General features: G+C 34.7%; 1 protein-coding gene across 9 annotated transcripts in view; it reads left to right on the top strand.

Annotated features, from left to right (window-relative positions):
- Positions 1–17,031, top strand: part of COP1 (COP1 E3 ubiquitin ligase) — a 248,876-nt gene that overhangs the window by 47,415 nt on the left and 184,430 nt on the right. For 6 of the 9 annotated variants that reach the window (XM_069065516.1, XM_069065509.1, XM_069065507.1 and 3 more), the window contains exons 4-6: positions 2,435–2,511; positions 5,072–5,191; positions 13,613–13,681. In XM_069065516.1, coding sequence (XP_068921617.1) covers positions 2,435–2,511; positions 5,072–5,191; positions 13,613–13,681 — 266 coding nt within the window. The remainder of the gene's footprint in view (positions 1–2,434; positions 2,512–5,071; positions 5,192–13,612; positions 13,682–17,031) is intronic. The other 3 variants (XM_069065508.1, XM_069065511.1, XM_069065515.1) reach the window with 1 other exon arrangement.

The following is a 17,031-nucleotide window of genomic DNA, read 5'->3' on the forward strand; positions in this document are numbered from 1 at the left end:
TGTGTGTGTGTGTGTGTGTGTGTGTGTGTGTGTGTGTGTGTGTGTGTTTTGATACCTCCTAAGGCTTAGTAAAGTGCCTGGTATCACATAGTAGTTACTTAATACTTATATATTAATTGATCATTTATTCCCTTTGTTAGAGTATAAGCTCTTTGAAACCAGAGCCTGTGTCTTCCAAATACTGGACCTTAGTACAGTGCTCTGCATATGATAGACATCTAATAAATGGTAGTGGAGTGAATAAATAGAAGGATTTTAAGATATCACAGTAATATGGTATATAATATATATAATAATATATTATCTAATGGCATACATTTATGCAATTTGGAAGTTCTCTGCTTTATTTTTTAAGATTAAAATTCTGTATATTTCACTCAAAAGAATACTGTATTGAAAATCGACATATGTCACCAAGTCAGATGGACAGAACTCCCTGGTTGTTGTTAAGGTGGTAGAAGGTGCATTCAGGTTATTTTTTTCCCCCCTCTTACATGCCTCCATCTTTAAAATGGCACTATACATGATATAAAGACGGTCACTTGATAGGCAGCTTTGCTGGAATGTACTCTCTCACTTTTTTTCCTGAAAAATGCCTGTATAGTACTCTTAGTAGAAATTAATTAAAATTTGTTAGCACTTTGACTTTTTACATCATAATTAGAGAGCAGACTTTTAGAATTTTGGGGAGGGAAGTTGGTAGAGGAAGAAGGATATATTTTAGCTTACTCTGACTTCTTTGGTATTGTAGTAGGACTGCTTAATTTGGAGTCAGGAGAACCTCTGACTCTCTTTATCCGTCTCTCAAGATGCTTCCTAATCATTTAACATCTCTGAGCTACAGTTTCCTTATCTCTAAAATGGGAATGACAGCATCTATAAAGGCATACATCTCATCATGTCCTAGTAAGGCTCACTTATTCTGCCGAGTTCATCTAGGACCTTCCATGGGCTGGGCAAAAACAGAAATGAAACAGTCCTTGCCTTCCAAGGAGCTTTTGTTTCCTAGGGGAGTATGTGCAAAATAAATACCTATAAAATAAAATAAATAAAAGTGTGCAAAATAAATATCTACAAAATAAATATGAGATAATTTTCTGGGGAGGATATTAGCATCTGGGGAGGAATTAGGAAAAATCTCATAGAATGTGGTAATTGAGCTGAGATTTGAAGTGTACAAGGGATTTTAAAGTTCAAGTTGAAAAGAAGTGCATTCCAGGTATTGAGTACCACCTATGCAGAGGCAGGAGACAGGAGGAGAGGAAATATGTTGTGAGGAGCAGCAAAAAATTCATCTTGGCTGAAACAGAATGCTTAAACAAAAATAACAGATGTCTGGAAAGGTGTGTTAGAGCAAGGTTGAGAGAAAAGGGCTCTAAAGTTGAGTAGAGGAGTCTGCATTTGATTATAGTGGTATTAGAGAGCCATTGGAATTTATTGAGTAAGAGAATAAGATGGTCAGAATTGTGCCTTTGGAAAATCCCTTGGAAAATTGTGTGGAGGCTGAATTGGAAAGGGATAGACTGGAAGCATGGAGACCATTTAGGAGACTATATCAGTAATATAGTCAAGAGGTAATGGGGAAAGAGAAGGAGATAGGTGTGAGAGACACTGAAGATAGAATGGACGTAGCTGCACCAGATTGTACTTGTGGGGTAAGGGGGAAGGAGAAATAACACTAAGGTTGTAAACTCAGGAGATTGGAAGGCTGATCATGACTTTGACTGGAATAAGGAAGTGTAAAGGAGGGGGTGAGTTTTAGGGGAAAGGTAATGATTCTGTTTGGGAAATGTTGAATTTGAGAGCCTAATGAACATCCAGTTTAAACTTTCCACTAGCCATTTGGTTATGTGCAGTTGGAGCTCTGGAGAGAGACCCAAGTCTGGATAGAAATAATAGTTGAATTCATGAGAGCTGATTATATCAAAAAGAGAAAAGAGATCAGGACAAGCCCCATAATTAGGGGTTGAAAATGGCCGATGATCCTGCAAAGGAGACTGAGAAGTAGTGAATGGTCAGATGTGTAAGAGGAGAACCAAGAGAAAACAATGTTACTAAAATTTAGGAGGAGAAAATATTTAGGAAGGTAGAATGGTCAACAATATCTAGCTACAGAAATAAAAAAGGATTAGTATTGAGAAAAGGCTATCAAATTTCACTATCAATATGCTCCTTATTGGATCAAATGATATAATGTATAAAAAGTGTTTTTCAAATCTTAAAAACCCTACATGTATATTCCAGGCATTATGTTTATTTCAGTAGGTTTCTTCATTCTTTAAAATGGTTAATAGTAAACAAAGCAAGAGAAAAAGTCCACGTTTTCTGCTCTTTATAAATAATAAAAAATGTTGTGCTTATGAAATTAAAATGATAAAGCTAACTAAAATAGCCGTCTGATGCATATAAAATAATAAATTCTTTTTCTTCCCAGTGAATGAACTCATTCTCAAACAGAAGCAAAGGTTTGAGGAAAAGAGGTTCAAGTTGGACCATTCAGTGAGTAGCACCGTACGTTTCTGTTCTTTTTTTTAAATTACATTTTATATCTCATTCCGTTTTTACCTAACAATTTAATCTTAAGGAAAGTTTAGAATAGTTTATCATTGATTCAACTAAAGGAAATTGTTTTGTCTCTGTAGGATTTTCCAAATAAAATTTTAAGAATTACCTGCTTAGAGTTATTTATAATACTTATACTTTGTGACTATCTGGAACAATTAGAGAATAAAGTTAGGCTTCCTAGACTTTAAAGTCTGTGAAGATAGTGACCATATTTTTTTTTTATTAAAGCAGTTGGGGTTAAGTAACTTGCTCAAGGTTACATGGCCAGTTATTTCTGGGTGTGGTGCTAAGTATTAGAGCCCGGATTTGATCCCTAGGTCATCCCAACACTGGGGCTGGTGCTCTTACTTGCTGAGCCACCTGGCCGCCCCAATAGTGACCATCTTTTTAATTAACCTTTTATATCTACTTTAGTGCCTAATCAGTTATGCTTTCAGTAGTAGGCACTTAATAAATATTGAACTTGATTAGAATAAGGCCTTATGAGAATGAAATGGGACTTTGAAGAAAAGAATTGGGAATTGAGGAAAAGAAGATAAGATTACTGTGGGAAAGGATTTTTGATAATCTCTCTAAAAATTAAGATTAGTCCTAAAAGGGTTCTATTTTACCTTTCAGTCAAGGAACTACATGATATCTTGAAAGAACTACTTGAGCTTCCATTATCATTAGCAATAGTAATAATTCCAATAATAGCTCACCCTTTAAGCACTCTTTTTAAAAATACAGCTATTTCTGTTGTGCTGAGTAAAGTGATTTTTACTCTTTGGAGTCCTTTCACATATTTTATTCAGATAATCTGGTCTGGAATTAAATTAAAGTTAAACCTGTTTAATTCAATAGAGTGTAGCCAATGAAACTAAAACATGGTCCTAATTATGCTCCTAGATGAGTAAGCAATGAAATATTGAAGATTTCAAAGAACTTTCTCCTGCATTTGTATACTCATCCTTCAGATAATCAGTCAGTTTGATCAGAAAGTGAAAATGAATTACAGTTCCCCTTACTGTATATTTTTGGCAGTGTAAGCAATGGCACTGCTTATATTTAATATTACTAATAATTCAGGAGAATGTACTTCCTGAGTGTCAACTTGTCAAGGACCAATACCGTTTCTTATTTTTTCTTTTTTGGAGGGCAATTGGGGTTGAGTGACTTGCCCAAGGTCACACAGCTAGTTTTTTGTGTTAAGTGTCTGAGGCCAGATTTAAACTCAGGTCCTTCTGACTCCAGGGCCGGTGCTCAATTTACTGTGCCACCTAGCTGCCTTGTCTTATTTTTTCTTTATAGTGATAGGACAGCAACGCATAATATGAGAATACCTCAAACTGGAACAATAACAGATTTTAACTAGTAATGTTATGATTTCAAAAAAACAAAATCCTTAGCTCTGAGAAAATATTTTATTTTTTTTCCAGCATAAGCTTTGTTTAGATTAGTCCCAAGTCATAGGAAAAATAATTTTCTCATGACTTCATTCCTCTGTATTCCATTTTACTAGTCTTACATTATTTACTCTTTAGTTGTGTATTTTATAGTTTGAGAGAGATTTAAAGATTTATGGAAATTGTTCCACATTTCTATTGAACAGAAACTTTACAATAGATCTTGTGTGTGTGTGTGTATAAATGTATATACTTCATTATAAAACACAATAATTAATATTTTTAAAAGATCCTCTGGTACTGAAGTGCTTATTTAGTTGGGCCTAGGTCTATGCCTGTTTCTGGGATGAGCATGAGCACTGGATCAGCTTTTTTGTTTCTTTGTTGCTGGCATCAGCAGTGGTAGTGTCTTAGTCATAGGCTATCTTCAGAGCCTTAAAAGCTACCTGATATAAGATTTGCATTCCTTCACTTGCCATGGGGTAGACATAATCAAACCAAGGCAGTGATCCATGTGTAGCTTTTACTTAAGGGAATGGGAGACTCTTGGGAAAGAGGAAGGAGAATCTGTTTGGATCAGAGCCTCAGCCTTGCTTGTTTGGTTGGGGGAGAGACTATCCCTCTTAGGTTCTTATAGAAAATGCTCAAGTTCAGTTATTGGCTTCAAAGCAACTGAGTGTTCTCAATGAACATAATAGAGTACTAAAGACTATTTTCATTAAAATACAGACATCTTAAAATAACTTCCTTAACCTAGAGATTTAATTAATACATTTGGTTTTGTTTTATATGTGTTCCGGAATAGTAATAATGTACAGTTTATCACTTTATTTAAGAATGAATGAGGAGTTTGATTATTTTTGACATGAAGATTCCAGTGAAAAAGAATCAGGAAGATTTTTGTTATGAAAGGTAGGCATAGTTTCATCTAGAAGGCAATGTTGAGCCATTGGCCGGGATTCAGTAGCATTGAATGTAGTGATAGTAGTATATTTTTGAAGGCAGCATAAGAAACATAATGGAATCCTATAGTTTAAAAATGTATTATAGAAGCATCTAAAATATGCTTTTTTTAGTTAAGGTTTTTTATTTCCTCTCTCTTTTCATTTCTTCTATTTCAGAATGGCCACAGGTGGCAAATATTTCAAGATTTATTGGGAACTGATCAAGATAACCTTGATTTACCCAATGTCAACCTGATGTTGGAACTACTTGTACAAAAGAAAAAACAGCTGGAGGCAGTAAGTGGAAAGGTTTTTTTGTTTGTTTTTTCATTTTCTTTGTTTTTTTCTCTAATCTTGCCCTGTATCAGGCATGTATTTAAACAGGTATGGCAATAATTTTAGAAGTAATAAGATGGTATAATTCAATCTACCTTTTTTCTGGTTTGGACAGGCGAGATCATTTTTCATTTTCATTAGCATCCCCTTTTGAATGAAAGGGCAATTATTAAAATTAAGTTTGTTTTGCTGAAAATAAATGGAATAAGTAAACAAGTCAGTTGTACTTTGCATCAATTAAACATATTTGTATTATTGAGTCTGCTGCTGATGGGTGCCACATTTCAGAAGGGATACCGGCAATCTGCACTTATCCAGAGGAGGTTAAGCTTGGTGGTGAAGGAGTCCCAAAACAAAGCTACATGAAGAATTGTTTAAAGGACCTGGAGATAGAGGTTTAGCTTGGAGAATAAAAGACTGAAGAGGGGGTAGTCTTGCAGTCTTTAAAAAGATTGACAAGTAAAAGCACGTTTACATTGTTTTTCTGTAATCCCAGTAGACAGAACTAAGTTCAGAGGGTAAAAGAGAAATGTATTTAGCTCAACATAAAGAAAAAACTGCTAACATTTATAGCTATCAAAAAGTTCAGTGAGTTGCTTTTGGAGGTAGTGGATTTCTAGATTTCACTAGAGATCCTTGAGCAAAGCCTGATGACTACCTGTTAGATATATGATCATAGGGATTCTTTTTGGAGTATGGGTCAGACTAGATATCCGCTGAAGTACCTTCCAACTAAGAAATGTGATTTTGTATCTTAGGAACAAATCTTTTAAGGTAGTAACATGTCTTAATTGCTTATATTCAATATTAGTCTCTATAAAAGCTATTCCCTCCCACCCCTCTGCCTATAATTTGACCTACATAAAATCTGAGTACTATCTGTGTTGTCTTATTTTTCAGTATATACATAGATGTATGTATTTTCCTGTTGAAAATATTTTCATTTTAGCACCTGCAAAAATATATTTTGAACAATGCAATTTTTGATGTTAGTGGGGAGATCTATATAAAAGTTAATTTAGAGATAGCTTTTGAGAATTGCATTTTTGTATATATGCTTAATCATATCATGACCATTATATTTTTTTAAAGCACTTTGAAATCTTAAAACAAGAAAATTTAAGCTTTGTCATATAGCTGTCCTTCTAGTAGGAAAATTGCCTTTATTGTTAGGTTCAGAATATAATAGGTTAACAAACATTCATTTTTTTCATTCATCCTTCTTTTTCATCTTTGTACTTTTTAGACACATTTGATAACTTCCTCTAACCATGACTTCTGTGATACTTTTGTCTTCTCGTTTTCCTCTTACCTGTCTCACTATTCCTTTCCAATCTACTTTGCTGGAACATTCTTATCTACTGCCTCTTAGACATGACTGCTCACAAGGGCCTGACATCTTTCCTCTCTTTTCTCCATGTTTTCAGAGATTTCTTCCAAATCTATATATTCAATCTAGATCTCTTTCTTTGAATTCCAGTCTTCCATTTCTGTAGACTAATGAACTACTCTAAATAAAGACTTGGTAAACTTCCAGACTGTGTCTTTTCTATTGATTCTGTTCTCTCTACTTGTATCACTACCACCCTAGATCAGGAGCTTTTTTTTTCTAGACTATTGTAAAAGCCTAGTTGGTTCCCTTTCCTCAAGTCTTCTCTCTCCCTTATATCCTCTACTCTGATTTCAGAATGGTCTTTCTAAAGCATAGATGAGTGACTCCGTTATCTTTGATGGGGGTGGGGTGGGAAGAGGGTTTTAATAAACTTAAAAATATCGTTTTGAGAACTTGATTTCAATATAATTGATTTCCTTTGTATGTAATTGACTTTATGCTTTTGAAAAATTATTCTGAGGTTCAGTGTCTTCAATAGACTTCCAAAGGGATCTGTCATACAAAAAAGGTTCAAAACTCCTACTGTAGATCAAATAGAAACTCGTCTGTTATTAAAAGCCCTTTATTCTCCTCTAAACTTTCTTTTGTTTTATTGCTAGAAATAAATTTTTATTTTTTTATTTGAAGTGCTAACATTCCATACAATATTTTTTTTTTTTTGGCCAAGTTTAAACAGGTATGAAATGTCCGCTTAGTTGGTAGCGCTATTATAATATTACCAGATTGTCTACTTGGAAGGCATTTTATGCCCTTTATACCCTAGGGTATACAATAAGAGTGGGAAACTTAGACCAAGAGAGGTTAAGTGCCTTGTCCTAAGTCACATAGGTAACAAGTGGCAAATTCAGGATTTAAACGCTCTTCCTTTCATTCTGAAGTAATTGTTCTTTCTCCTGTCCTTTTTTTTTTTTTTTCCATTTTTCAAATTCTTTATTAACTTCTGGTTTACATCATTCATTTCCCCCAGATTTTGAGTTACAAATTTTCTCCCTGTTTTTTTCCTACCCACCACTCCAGAATAGCAGTCCTACAGGATATCCCCTCCTCCAATCTGTTCTCTCCCATATCTTCTCCCATACCCCCTTCGACTTTTCCAGTACGGCATGGTGGATCTCTGTGCCCCAGTGCCTGTATATCTTATTTCCCAATTACATGTAAAATAGTATTAATAATAGTATATATATATATATTTAAACATTTGATTTTAAAACTTTGAATTCCAGATTCATTCCCTTCCTCCCTTGTCACCCACCCTTACTGGGAAGATAAGCAGTTCAGTATAGGTTGTACATGTGTAGCTAATGCAAAACATTAACATAGTAGATAGTAAAAAGTAAAAGTAAAAGACTGACGATATTTCCCTCCTTCCTATCCCACCTCCCACTTGTTCTATTTTCTACTTTGATCCTGTCCCTTTTCAAAAATGGGTGCTTCCAACTTCCCTCCCCACCAGCCTGCCTTCCCTTCCATCATCCTCCCTCTCATCCCCTTCCCCCTTACTCTCCTGTAGGGTGAGATACCCTAGTTAGTATGTATTTCATTCTCTCCCCAAGCAAAATTCAGTGAGAATAAGGTTGACCCATTCCCTTTTGCCTTCCTATTCTTCCTCTCCATTGTAACCATTTTCTTTGCCTCTTCTATATGAGATAGTTTACCCCATTCTGTCTCTCTCCATCTCCTCTCACTATATTCCTCTCTCACCTCTTAATTTCCCCTTTTAAGTATCATCCCTTCCTATTAAATTGGTCCTGTGCCCTCTATCTGTGTATACCTGTAAGCATATACATATATACACATTCACACTTGTGAAGTAGACATACACACACATATATATATATATATATATATATATATATATATATATATGTATATCTGTTCCCTTCAACTATTTTCATACTGAGAAAAGTTTCATCAGTTACAATGATTGTTTTTCCACGTAGGAATGTTAATAGTTCAACTTTGTTAAGTTCCTTATGATTTCTTTTCCATGTTTACCTCCTCATGCTTCTCTTGCTTCTTGTATCTGGATGTCAGATTTTCTATTCAACTCTGGTTTTTTCATCAAGAATGCTTGAAAGTTGTCCATTCCACTGAATGACCATATTTTCCCCTGAAACATGATACTCAGTTTTGCTGGGTAGGTGATTCTTGGTTTTAATCCCAGCTCCTTTGACCTCCGGAATATCATATTCCAAGCCCTTTGATCCTTCAGCGTAGAAGCTGCCAATCCTGAGTTATCCTGATTGTGTTTCCACAATATTCAAATTTTTTCTTCCTAGCTGCTTGTAATATTCTCTCCTTGATCTGGGAATTTTGGAACCTGGCTATAATATTCCTAGGAGTTTTCTTTTGGGGATCTTTTTTAGGAGGTGATCGGTGGATTCTTTCAACCTCTATTTTGCCCTCTGGTTCTAAAACATCAGGGCAGTTTTCCTTGAGAATTTCTTGGAGGATGATTTCTAGGTTCTTTCTTTGATCATGGCTTTCAGGTAGTCCAGTAATTTTTAAATTATCTCTCTTGGATCTATTTTCCAGATCAGTGGTTTTTCCAGTGAGATATTTCACATTGCCTTCTATTCTCTCATTTGTTTGGATCTGTTTAACAGCATCTTGATTTCTCATAAAGTCATTAGCTTCTATTTGCTCCAATCTAATTCTGAAGGAATGATTCTCTTCAGTGAGCTTTTGAGATTCTTTTCCATCTGGCAAATTTGTTTTTTTAAGGCATTCTTGTCCTCATTGCCTTTTTGAGCCTCTTTTGCCATTTGAGTCCGTCTAATTTTTAAGGTATGATTTTCCTCAGTAAGGCTGTTGACTCTCATTTGTCTTTCCAATTTTTCCTCCACTTCTCTTATCTGCTTGTTAAGGTCCTCTGTGGCCTGTAACCAGCTCGTATTTTCCTTTGAAGCTTTTGGTGCAGGAGTTTTGACTTCACTGTCTTCCCCCTGTTCCATGCTTTACTCCTTTTTGTCCCCAAAATAGGAGTCCAATGTTGGATTCTTCTGTTTGCTTTGCTTCCTTTGCCTGGTCATGTTGCCACTCAATTACTTGACTTTTGGGCTTTTTTTCACAGTAGGACTCTGCTACCAGACAGGGGAGCTTTTGTCCCAAACGCTGGGGTTTTCTCATATATTTGTATTTGCATTTTTTTATGCTGACCTTTACTTTGTCATTGGAATTAATCAATATGAACTGACCTAGATTTACTAACCTTTAGAATTAGCTGCATTTTAGGCAAAGGGGCCAGTTTGTGGGAATTCTCTGCAGAGAATTTTTCTTTGTTTTCAGTTTTCCTCTTTTCTTGAATTGACTCATATTCACTTTTTTTTGTAGTCATATTTAATCAATAGTCATATCCTATTTCTGGTGAGTGGAAATTTAAGTACATAAATGAACCCCTTTGAAGATAACATGCCTAGTACTTTGTCAGAGCTATTTGAACATGTTACTCAGATGAATATTTGTTTTTTAAAGGTATAAGTAAAATACACAGAATTGCAAAGGATGTCACATACACACACAAATACAGTTATCAAAATAGCAAAAAGCAATTTCAGAGACCCCATGTTAAGAAATCCTGCTCTTTAGTATGTAATGGAGATAAACCCTGTGACTAGTGAACATAGTATCTTAAGACATTCAAACAAATCAAAGTACATCATATGAGAATGGAAATATATTTTAATGCCAAGAAAGTTGGAGTGTGTCTGGATATTTTCTTTTCTTTTATATTTGGTCATCTTTTCTAACTTTCATCCTTTTGGAGAATAATGTTAGTAAACATGCAGTGGCAATTTTAATTACAACTGAGAACATTAATTGGCAAGGCAAATGGATAGTGGAAAAAAATCTTTGAAGCATACAAATGGAGATTCGTCTTAGAGTGTAAACTGACAGGTTTTAACTTACTTTTAAAAGCACAATACATTCAACAAAGAAGAAATCTACTTATTTAACTTCCAGGAATTTTGTTTTGTTGCTTTTAGAAACTTTTCTTTTTCTTTTCTTTTCTTTTTTTTTTTTTTTTAAGCAATAGGGGTTAAGTAACTTGCTCAAGGTTACACGGCCAGTTATTTCTGGGTGTGGTGCTGAGTATCTGAGCCCAGGATTTGATCCAGGTCATCCCGACACTGGAGCCAGTGCTCTTACTCGCTGAGCCACCTGGCCGCCCCTAAGCAATTGGGGTTAAGTAACTTGCTCAAGGTTACACGGCCAGGTGTTTCTGGGTGGGTGCTAAGTGTCTGAGCCCGGGATTCGATCTCCAGGTCTTCTCAACACTGGAGCCGGTGCTCTTATTAGCTGTGCTACCTGGCCGCCCCAACTTTTATTTTTCTAATGTAGCTGAAGAATGAGACTGCGTTTCTTTATCATGATTCAGATTTGCTTATTCTTTTTAGTGTTTTTATCTAAGAGACATCATTATCTTTTAAAAATTTAATTATGACACCTGTGCCCCTATGCCTTTGTTAGCACCTTAAAATTTTTTATCTTCTAAAGAAATTCTTTCATCTATAATGATTTTGTTCCTTGTTAAAATTTAAATAGTTGATTTGTCTGATCTGAGAGACAATGATAGTTTTTCTTTATCTGACTAATAATATGCCTATGGTTTATTTGACTGACTAATCTGGATTGGTTGTATTTTTCCCTTCTCTTTCCTTAAAGTAGAGCATTAAAAAAACTTTTTTTTTACTTCTCCATTTTCCCACAGCCATATATTTATGAATTCTTGCAATATTTGTATGGGAATGTAGAGTTTTAATGGATATTTCTAGTTGGCTTTTGAAAAACAACCCGTTCATTATCTTTAATTTTTAATCTTTTATGATTAAACAAGATCTGTAGAATATGATCATTTTAAGGATGAATAATGATTCTAGAATATCAGTTATATTTCTTGAAATTGCATTGATTCTCTATTACTTTTATGTTCTGTAAGAGTAATTGTTTAGCTGGGAGTTAGAAAATTGAAGCAGCAGGATTTGCCATTTTTCATTATATATTTCTTGTATGTAGTATAGCATGAATATGTATATGTATAGTACAGGTGAGAAGTAGCCATATATGGTGGACAGATTACTGGACATTCATCCAAAAGGCCTTGGTTTTGAATCCTGCCTCTGATAATTATTAGTGCATTAATTATGTCTTGGACAGGTTACTTAATTATGAAATCTAAAGAATTTCATAGATCATCTGATCATAATAGATTTAGAGCTTAAAGTGTCCTTAGAGGGTATTCAGTCCAAATCTTTATTTTATAAAAATGAGATAGCTGAGGCACAGAGAGGTTAAGCGTCTCACTCAAGATAATTGTCTGATTTAACCCAGGCCTTCCTTATTCCAAGCCCAGTGCTATGGCCATCATATCATAGTGTTTCCCAAGTTACAGATAGATTATTTTCTATCTTGGTGTAGGGAAATTTCTAAAGCATAAGTTCACATGTATTATATTGATGAAATCATGGATCATTTACTATTTCCTATGATACAACTGTGGTGTAATTGTGGTATAACGAGAGGGTAGTGGAGCAATGGAAAACCTTTTACATGATAGATAAAGAATTAGAAAGGAAATCAGTTGATTGGGGAAAATAAACATATTAAATATTTCAGAAAGGTTTTCTTTCTCCCTGTTGATAGCAAAGAATATGAGCAAACAGTTCTCTAAAGAAGAATTGCTAGCTATTAACTGTAAAAAAGATAAGAGAAATGCAAATCAGAAAGTTCTGAGGTATGTAGCAAGTTTTCAGTGATGACAGCGGATGAGAATAGTCAATGTTGGAGGGGTTGTGGAAAAATACACACATTAGTATACTTTAGATGGAACCAGCAATTGCTCTAACATACTGGAAGGTAATTTGGAATTTCATTAAGAAATTTACTTAAGTGTTCATACGTACCCTTTGACCCAGAGAGCTCACTGCTAGACAGATTCTTCAAAGTGGTCAAAGACAGAAAGGAAAGTACCATTTCTACCAACATTTATAGCAAAGTATATAGATATCCTATAGCAGCAAACAGCTGGGAACAAAAATAGATAACCATTGATTAGGGAGCGATTAAACAAACTTTAGCACATAATTGTAATGATGAAGACTACCTAAAGCAAAGTGAAGTAGCAGAACCATAAAACAGTTTATGTAATGGCTAAAATAATATAAATGGAAAGAACAACAACCAAACAAAAATAGAATATTGTATAATTATTTACTAGTCTTGGCTCTGAAGAACAGATGAGAAAATGTACTTTCATTCTTTGCAAAGGTTGGAGAACTGCACATAATCATTTGGTATGCTTTTTAATAGGACTGAACTGAGTAGTTTCTCTTTTTTTATTCATTGTTATAGGAGATGGCCCTCTGTGTAGGGGAAGAACATATTTGGAAATGAAAGTGATATGAAACCAATAGATGTTTAAAAAATGACGATATTGACTTGTCAAAAAGAACTGGTTTCAAATTTATCTTACTCCATTAAAATCTGGTGTGGTAGAGATTATGCTGAATTTAGAGTTTGAAGACCTGGGTTTATCTGCTGACTTATTTATGGAACCTTGGGCACCTCTCTGCAGTTTTTTGGTTCCAGGTTTTTTCTTATGGGGACTGAACAGATGAAAACAGATGATCTATGAGCTCCCTTCTAGTTCTAATTCTTTGATCCTCTGTAGACACTTACCATTTCTTAATCTGTTTCTTAATCAAGAATGTAAAGGGGTTGTACTCTCTGGGCCCTTGTTGACACTAAACCCTCTGCTTTTGAGTTTAGACTCTTAGTCTTTGAAATAATTTTTTGAAAATTATTTTTTAAAACCTTTTGCCAAATGAGAAACCTTAAAATGAACATATAAAACGATGCATAGCTTAATGGGTGGTAAATGTACTTCAAAATTTATATGAAACTCTTTTATTACATTTACACTGAGCTTTTTAAAAACAATAAATTTGTGATAAAAATTTTTTCTTTTAAAATATAATTTTCTGTTATAGGAGTCACATGCTGCCCAACTACAGATCCTTATGGAATTCCTCAAGGTTGCAAGGAGAAATAAAAGAGAGGTATATAATTTTGTGTTTGATTTACTGAATGATGTTTGCTTCTTTTTTAAATATTGCTGCCTTTCCTTATCTTGTAGTAAAATTTCCATATGGACACAGTGTTAATTTTAAGTTGGACAAATTTGGAAAACAAGATTTTAAGGCGAGATTTTTGATAGCTTCATTTTTTAACTTTTCAGTTGATACAATTGATTGATTCTTTTGGGATGGGTTGAAAAATTTGTCAAGGAATGGTTATTAAAAAGCTGCACTATGGGGCAGCTAAGTGGTGCAGTGAATAGAGCACCAACCTTAGAGTCAGGAGGACCTGAGTTCAAATCCAGCCTCAGACACAACACAAAAAACTAGCCTTGTGACCTTGGGCAAGTCACTTAACCCCAATTGCTCTACCTTTCCCCCTCCAAAAAGAAAAAAAAAGCTGCACTAGAATTTGGAGAAAAGATGTAAGCATAAAAATGGGGTATTTTTTTACTTAAGATTGATGTGATTGAGATGCTTCATTTAATAATTTAGGATTTGTTTTATGATCATATCTGTTATGGATCAAAAGAGGCAGAGTACAACACTCAGCTTTGTAGTCAGCCTCAACAAGGAGGGTGGAGGCCTAGTAAAGAACCTGGATAAAGCCTAGAAAAATTAGAAGGTGAAATTTCAGACAAAATCATGTTGGGAATATTTTGTGGAGAAGAAACCAGAGTAATATACCCTGAGTGCAGTGAAATGAAATCATAGCTATTCACTGGAATCTTGACCTTTGGAAGGTTATAATGGTTAACAGTGTTATGGGAGATAATTTTAAAACTCAGAGAATACCAGATATTTCCCTGTTTAAAGTTAGTAAAATTCATCAAGCCTTTTAATGTGGTTAAATACATTGTGATGATGGTAATGATGGATGCTGTTACTGCTTTGGAAAAAAATGATTAAGTGAAGACCTGCCATTTAAAAATCTTTTTTTTCAAAAGTCAGCCTTTTATACTTTACAATTAGTTTAAGAGGTGTATTTTTTCACTATCTCCACCTTTTGAGGAGGTGATAAAGGTAATAAATTATTTCTTCTAACATTTATTAAATATTATTGTGGCAAAACTTTTAGTGTTTCTTTGTGTGTGATGACTTTTCTGAATATGTACCATTTTACATGTGTTCTGATTTTTTAATCCCTGGATTATGTTACTTTTGTCATCATTTGAGTGGTTTCTTGCTGTAGCACCAATGTGATATTCACAGAGCTGATGGCGCTTATAAATATGCCAGTATGGGTCTCAATCACAAAATATAACAGACTCTCCACAGAGAAGACAGAAGCAAAACATTTATTCAGACACCAGAAAACTGAAGCCCCAAATGAGAAGCTGAATCCATCATAGTAGCAAAGACGTTAATACACGATAACACTACAGATAGCTACACCATCCTTTAGCATTCCGACAAACCAACACTCACAAACCTAGCTGTCTTCTTGCGTGATATCCTTTCTTTCTCACTGTCTAGCTGCTTTGACTCCCACTTTCTGTAGGCTCCACCATTCAGCAAATTCCTCCCACCACAGGCTCCATGTGATTATATTCAGCCTCTTAGGGGAGAGGGAAGATCTTCAAATCAGGGAAGGTCTTCAGATTCCCTAGGCTTATTAAGGGGCAGGGAAGATGTTCAAATTACCATTACACTTGCCAGGTTGTTTAGTGAATATGTTATGATGGTTATGTTTGCTTTGTTTTTTTTTTTTTTTTTTGAGTGGGGAAGGCAGGACAATTGGGGTTAAGTGACTAGTCACACGGCTAATAAGTGTTGAGTGTCTGAGGCTCAATTTGAATTCAGGTCCTCCTGACTCCAGGGCTGATGATCTTTTCACTGCATCACCTAGCCACCCCTGATGGTTTAAATATCCTTATATGACATAAAAGTCTTTTACCTTAGAACTTTAGTAGCTGGTGGCTTCAGTTTTTTCTTTTTTAAGGAAAATAAAAACTAACTTTAGGTGAAAATTTGTGTTTTTAAAACATATTTTAACAATGCAAGCAAATGACTTAAGTCTCCTTTTTTTCTCCCAAGTAAAATAAAGTATTGCATTTTATGGAACGTTTTCTAGAAGTTGAAACAAAAAGTCGTTAAGAAATGTTGACAATCAGTGCAGCCTAGCTTAAGTCATTTTCAGTGAGAGTTTCCTAAAAAAAAAAAAGACTGCCTTTTGTTCCCACCAATTAATTACCTAAGTATATATTTTATATATATTTATGTAGTATATATATTATTCTCCATAATAGACTGAAAGCTCCTTGAGGGTAGGGATTTCTTCTTTTTTTTTTTGTCTTTCTTTTACAATGTCTATTATAGTATCTACTATGTATAGTACGTGCTTAATATATGTTTGTGGATTGATTAATTAATTGTGCTTTAAGATATTTAAGTGAAGATCTGCCATCTGAGATTTATCATGCCATCTCATGCTTAAGGTAAAGGAATGATCCTAACAATGAAACACCTTTTCTTAATGATTCTGATTTGTCCTTTATTCTCAGATATAGCTGCTTGTGCTCACCAGTGCTCTACTAGGTCTAACATTAGTAAATTAAGTAGATATTATGATTATTATTAGTTTTATATACCTAACATATGATGTAATATAATAATAATAAACATTACTAATATAGCCCTACTATGGAGTATACCACACAACTTGAAAGGTCTTTGTTTTTTCTGTTGCTTGACTTAGATCGTTATATCTCTCTCTCTTTTTTTTTTTTTTTCTTTTTTAGCAGTTGGGGTTAAGTAACTTGCTCAAGGTTACACGGCTAGTTATTATTATTTTTGTGTGGGTGCCAAGTATCGGAGGCCAGAACCATTCCCACGTCTCCCAAAACTGGGGCTGGTGCTCTTATTTACTGTGCCATCTGGCTGCCCCTAAGCAATTGGGGTTAAGTAGCTTGCTCAGGGTTAAATGGCCAGTTATTTTGTGTGGGTGTTAAGTATCTGACCCCAGAACCGAACCCAGGTCTCCCAAATCTGGGGCCAGCTCTCTTACTCACTGTGCCACCTAGCCGCCCCGAGCCATGCTAATTCTAAGTTTTCAGGATGTCTTTTTTTACTCCCATCAATGTAGATGTGTATTAATCTATACTTTTGGGTTTGATAGTGGTTTTTAGGACTTTATTGTAAGTTGCACAAAAGACTAGGCAGCCAGGTTTAACAAATCTAAAAACTGAAACATTTATTGGTAAATTTATTAACTTTCACACTTTTAACTTAGCAAATGGGAGATGGAGCTCATGAGACTTACGAGTATTCTAGACATTTTTAGGGAAATGTAGATATCTTTCTTCTTTGAAAGTTGTGGCAAAGTATGCTGG

Source organism: Petaurus breviceps, unplaced genomic scaffold (assembly GCF_028583685.1).
Source record: "Petaurus breviceps papuanus isolate PSGF00001 unplaced genomic scaffold, PetGlider_PUasm1.0 90692, whole genome shotgun sequence".
NCBI classification, from domain to species: domain Eukaryota; kingdom Metazoa; phylum Chordata; class Mammalia; order Diprotodontia; family Petauridae; genus Petaurus; species Petaurus breviceps.